We start from the raw sequence: 6,000 nt of genomic DNA, 5'->3' as shown, positions 1-6,000 counted from the left end.
GAGAGGTGAAGAGATTCCCACACATCGTAGCAGGCATCAGGCTGCCACAGAGAGGGCCTGGGAAGGAGCAAGGGCTGTGCCAGGCACTGGCTTTGGTCAGAACTAGAGGGAGGGAGGACCAAGGAGCCGGCCTGGGTCGTCCCACTGTGGAGGCTTGGGATGCTAGATGGAGGGGCGGCCAGTAGAGGGGCCAAGGAAGGAGCGTCCAGCCAGAGGGAAAGTGACCAGGAGACTGTAGCTCAAGAAGGATGTCCAGGGGGGCCGGGGCCTCCCTGCCGGGAGTCACTGGAGGAGGGACCGACAGGGGCAGGGGTCTGGTGGAGCCAGAGGCAGCCCGCTCACATGCCAAAGAAGGGGTGAAGTGGGCCAGTCCTCTAGGAGGACTTCAGCAGTAGAAGGGACAGAGAAACGGAGATTCGAGTGGGGGAGGGAGCTGCAGGCACACAGTGTGTGCTAGTGCTGGGCTCTGAGTGTCTTGGGTGCTGTAGGGAGAGGTGTGGTGTGTCATGTGGCAGTCATAGCCAAGAGGGCTTTGGGCAGGAGGGGCATTTGGGTTGGCCTTTAAGAACTGAATAGGAGTTTGACAGATGGAGGGCAGTTTCTGCCTTAGCCTGTTTTCTGCTGCTATCCCAGAATACAACCGACTAAGTAAATTATAAAGAAAAGAAATTAAACCTTAGAGCTCTAGAGGCTGGAAGCTCAAGATCACGGTGCTGGCGTCCGCTGAGGCCTCCATGAGGCCTCCTCCGTCCATGTGAAGATGGTAGGGTGCACGCCTTTCTCTCCCTCTTGCATGGTGAGAGTGTGTGAGAGAGAACCTGCTTTTGCAGTCTGTCAGGCGCTGCATCCTGGGTGTCCCAGGTCTGTGGGGTGGATGAGCTCTGGTGGCCCTCGGCTTCCCATTGCCACAAACCCGAGTGGAGGTGGATTCTCAGAGGCCCTGCTCCTCTCTGCCTGGTGTGCGCTGTCTGTCCTGGCTCTGCTTGGCCTGTTGGTGGTGCAGCAGTCTGGGCTTCAGGTCACATGTCACTTTGCCCAAGCATCGGAAACCTCCACCTCGGCTGAATGACACGGCTCAGGTGCAATAGCCCTGTCAGCCACTGACTTGCCCAGCGGGACCATTTGGGTTCTCGCTCCCACCACTCTGGGGAGGAAGGACACCTGCACCAGGGCCCTGCCTTTGAGAAGGGTGTGCACAGGTATTGTAACTCAGGTCTTTGCTCTTTGTAAGTAAATTCGTGATTTTGTGGGTTTAGTGGACTCATTAGTTATGCTGCAAAACCTGCAGTGAGCAAAACCTGCTACTCCAGCACTGCTGGGCAGCAAGCCCGCCGCAGCCCCGCCAACCAGGCTGCTCAATGCAGACCTGGCGGGTTGGGTGCTGACCAGGTGAGGGTCCACTCTGCCTCTGTCCATGTGGAGATGTTAGAGCGCGCGCCTTTCTCTCCACTTGGCCCAGAAATTCCTCTTAAAGAACCAGAAGTGAAAATGAGAACGCAGACGTCCTTTTGGGCGAAGCCAAGAGGTTCAGAAAGAGAACAGAGAAGAAATTCTAGAAGAAATGGTGACAGAAACCTCAGGGCTCGGGACACAGTGTCAGGCGGAGAGGGCTGCCCCCAGGCTGCCCAGCGTGACGCTGAGGCCGACCTTCCAGGGTACTGTGGTGGAGTGGCACCTGGGGCCTCTGCCAGCCGCAAAGAGATCAGACTGGTGGCTGTGGGGACATCCAGAAGACGGACCTCCAGGTCCCTGTCAGCCAGGGAAGCTCCAGGGAGAATGTCCCCAGATCCAGGGAGTGGGCCCAGGAAAGGAGACCGTGGGCAGGAACAGGCCCACAGCTAGGAAGCTGCGGAGGATGTGGGAAGGCGGCCCTGCTGCCCCTGCTGCACAGCATCTGCAGGGCCTCTGCACACAGGCACAGCGTCCAGACCCACCCAGGCCCGCCGGCCGGCACAGGACGCAGGGCCCGCAGGAGACAGCTAAGCACACCCAGTACTGCGGCTTCCCTGTGCAGCAGGGCGTCATCGCATACGCACACCAGGCAGCATGCAGAACTATGCACCAGAACCAAGCCAGCCCGAAACAAGCAGCGGACTTCAGAGGTGGGCTGGAGACGTATGGCACACGTGTTGGTGCCCCAGAGGTTTTCAGAGTCACGCGTCCCACACTCTGACTTACCAGACCTGGGGGGATGCCAGGTGAGCATGCGAGCTCGTGTGTCCCGTGAACAAACGCTGGCTAAGGGGCAGCAGCAGAGGCCACAGGACAGCCAGAGAGCAGGCTGGAGATCTGACTGTGGGTCTGGGGGGGGAACAGGGGACCAAGCATCCCCAGCCCCATTCAGTTGAGTGTCAAGTCACCAAGAACCATGGGGGAATGGAGGCCTGAGGAGCAGTCTCGTCAAACTGGGGTCTGGCTGGTCACCATCTCCCAATGCTGTGAGGTCCTGGCATCGTTATTGCCCCAGGAGCCTCCAGTTCCCCTCGGGGGCCACCTGCCTGCAGGACTCACTCTTCCTCTTGCCATATGGTAGCTGCCGTTCCCTTGGTGTCCTCAGTCTTGAAGGGGGACAAGGTCAGTTAGGTCATCACTTAGGGTCAGTCCACCTGCAATGCCAGGTTTTAGACAGACCTCCGTAGTGGTGACCTCGTCTGTGTGCAGAGCTGAGCGGGCTCCGCCCCGCAGTTTGATGTGGGAGGACAGATACAAAAGGAAGGCACCTTGAGCAGTGTGCTGGGTGTCTGCAGGCCCAGCGAGGAGTCCACACCTTGAGCAGATGCAGTGCTCAGTCCCTGACTGTGGCAGAGGCCCACTGTCTGGTGCCCGCTGTAGTCTAGGACATGTGCAACAGGACTCTAGAGTGCCCACTCTGCTCTCCTGGGCCACCATGGTGACAGGGCCAGGTGGGGAAGCAGAGGCCAAGTAAGTGGTGTGCAGAGCGCTCTGTAGGCAGAGCGGCGCCCGACCTGCGGCCTGGGAACCTGTACCAGGCCTGCCACGCCCCTGGCAGCTGGGTCTGCCCTCCTCTGAAGCTGACGAGAAGGCCGGGGAAGAAAAGGTGAACCCCGGCCAAGAGCAGCGCAGGGCCGGGGCGACCCAGAAGTGAACCCTGTGAGGTGTGGGGAGCCCCTTCCTTTGGCGAGAAGAGGACACTGTGTGCCGGGGAATGAGGTCAGGAAGAGGGAAGCTACAGAATGGTCCATGCCAGGATCATGAGTTCCAGCTTCGTTGAGGGGGCAGCCAGGGTGATAGCTGGATTTTGCCCTGTGCCTACAGTGTTGAAAGTGTGCTGTCTACACCTGGACTGCCACAGTGGTTAGGTCGACCCAGGTGTGGCAGCACTGGAGGAGGAGGGAATATGGGGAGGAGGAGGCGGAGGACACCTGTGGCACTGATGGCCTAGAGTTTAAGCAGGGCCAAGGGACGCAGAGAGTCCAGTTAGCCTCTCGTGGTACAGAGGAGGAGACAGGCTGAGGGGGGCCATGACCAGCTCAGGTGCTTCACTTCTAGCACGTGGCAGTAGCAGGTGTGCCTGGGCTCTGGCCGCCAGTCCCCTTACAGCAGGACCCCAGAGCCCAGCTGAGGACTGTGGCTCCTCAGCTTGCCAGTCAGTGTGCCTGGGAAGTGCCCTCTGCCCGGGTATGTTCAGGGGCTGTCGTCCTGAGCAGAGTCTCTCAGATCTTGACCTTGGCCTGCAGCTATGCAGCACCCTCGGGACTGGGGTGTGCAGTGGCCTCTCAGAATGGCCGCAGAAGTCCTCTCTGCTTACCTGCTGACCTATCTCCTCTTTCAGAACTGTGTTGTGCATGTTTTTGAAGGTGGTTTGCTTGCTTCTTCCCTTAGTGATCCCTCCCTTCGTCTCTAGGCCTGTCACCACTGTGGGTGCCACGGAAGCTCCGGTGTGAGTAGTCACACAGGACATTTGCTTGAGGTCCACTCTTCCTGCCACACCAAGGGAGGCCCTGGTGTCCTGGCCTGTCCTGGTGCAGCGCACTTTAGACCTGGGCTGTAGGGGTCTCCCCTGGGGGCCGTGGGAGCCCTTGCTGGCCCCACGGAGTCCCATCAAAGTTCTGGATGGGGTCAGGGTTTACATTTCCAGGAAATTCCAGGCCACACTGGTCCTGCTGGCTCCTGGTTCGGGGTCCACACTGAGCACCGCTGGGGAGGCAGGACTGGTGGTCAGACGACAGACGCTCATGCTTTCCGTCTATTTTCCTCCCTTTTGTGTGCACCAGAGCATCCTGTGACCTCACTGTGGGGGTCCTGTGGGCCAGATGTGGGACTGGACTCCCCCTTCTCCATCGGCACGTGCGGGGCAGGGGAGGGTGCCATTTTCCTGAAGGCAGATGTGCTGTCCCTGCACGCTGCCCGGGGAGGCTGTGGTCTCTGTCTTGGGCTGCGAAGAGCTGTTCAGAGAGGCCACCCTTTGGGGACCAGGTTACTGAGAGTGTTGTCCCCAAAGCTGTTCGATGAGCGCCACATGAGAAGCGCCCGCCCTCCTGCTGTGTCTTGGAACTTCTCCTCCAGCAACTCAGCCAGGTGTCCTCTCCCTGCAGCTCTGCGGGGCACATGGAGGGCGGGGCTGTCTGAGGTGCAGGTCAGAGGCAGCTGCTGCCCCAGAAAGAGGCGGCCAGCCGGCCTCGGTGGACTCCGCGAGAACGAGTCCCTGCACTCTCTGCTCCAGTTCTCACATCATCAGGCTCTGTGCCCTGCTGGGGTCTGACTGCAACCCTGGGTGGCCTCCCGAGACCTGGTGTTCCCATTACAGAAGCTCCTGACCCAGGCAGAGCGGATGGGAGGGGAGGGTTCCTGTGGCAGGTGTGTGGGTCCTGAGGCCCAGTGCCACAGGGGCCGCCGTCAGAGCAGCCCCCAGCCCACCCGGCACATCTGCCTCCTTGTCTGTCATGGTTTGGATCTTAATGTCCCCTAAAACCTGTGTGTTAAAGGCGTGGTTCCAGCCAGCGGTGCTCATGCTTCACAGCTCTCTGTCGGTGTGCACATGCTCAGGGGGCCCTGTGCAGTGATGGGAGGGTACGCCGTGGCTGTCCCTGGCTTCTTACAGGAGACTTGGCAGCCCACCTCCTCAGCCTCATGTCCGTGTAGCTGATCCCTCTCATCATGGAGTGTTCTGCTCTGCTCCGTCCATGACCACACGTGTGCTCAGTGAACCCAAATGTGCGTCTGGGCTTCCTGTTGCCTGCTTTTCAATCTCCCAGCTGCTGGGGCCGGTGGGCGGAGGGAGAGTGGGGTCAGCATCGGGAACCAGCATGCACACTTTCCTGATAAGAGGCCCAGCAGAGGACCCAGAGGGAAGGTGGGAAGGGTGCAAGGCCATGGGGGGGGGCCTCACCCCGCTGCCCAGCATGGAGGTGGTTTTAAGGTGGCCCCCAAAGGATAGGTGGGAAACAGAAGGGGCCAATTTGACCAAGGTCTGTGTGGAGCAGGAGAGCCTCCACAATGTCATGTGTAGGGAGTTTATGGGACCCGAGGCACAAGGAGAGACAGGGAAACCAGCTGCATTAGACATGACTGCCCCTGGGAAGGAGGACGGAGGAGGGGCAGTGTGAAAGCTGGGAGCTGATGTCTGTGTCACCAGTGGACACTGAGGCCTAAGGTGACGAGGTGGAGTCTGAGTCACGAGGACTCCTAGTCACAGGCCCTTCCCATCCTCTGGGTTCATTAAAAACAGTGATATTTTAGTGAGGAAGTATCCCAGAGACCTCCCCTGAGCAGTGCTACCTGCTGTTCCTTGCAGCACACAGACGTCCCTGCATGGGTCAGGGGAGGCCTTGCTGGGCTCTGTGTTTAAAAACGCTCTTCTGGCTGGGCACAGTGGCACAGGCCTATAATCCCAGTGGCTTTGGAGGTGAGACAGGAGAGTTGCGTGTTCGAAGCCAGCCTCAGGAACTCAGTAAGCTGCTAAGCAGCTCAGTGAGACCCTGTCTCCAAATAAAGTACAAAATAGGGCTGGGATGGGGCTCAGTGGTCCAGTGCCCTGGG

At 59.5% G+C, this 6,000-nt stretch overlaps 1 protein-coding gene across 1 annotated transcript in view; it reads left to right on the top strand.

Annotated features, from left to right (window-relative positions):
* The first annotated feature begins 1,575 nt into the window (after window positions 1-1,575).
* Prdm15 (PR/SET domain 15) overlaps window positions 1,576-6,000 on the top strand; it is a 40,693-nt gene continuing 36,268 nt past the window's right edge. The window contains exon 1 of the mRNA XM_026379427.2: window positions 1,576-2,198. Coding sequence (XP_026235212.2) covers window positions 2,192-2,198 — 7 coding nt within the window. The 5' untranslated portion in view covers window positions 1,576-2,191. The remainder of the gene's footprint in view (window positions 2,199-6,000) is intronic.

This window comes from Urocitellus parryii, chromosome 2 (assembly GCF_045843805.1).
Source record: "Urocitellus parryii isolate mUroPar1 chromosome 2, mUroPar1.hap1, whole genome shotgun sequence".
NCBI lineage: Eukaryota > Metazoa > Chordata > Mammalia > Rodentia > Sciuridae > Urocitellus > Urocitellus parryii.
This window is presented reverse-complemented; position numbering and strand designations above follow the sequence as displayed.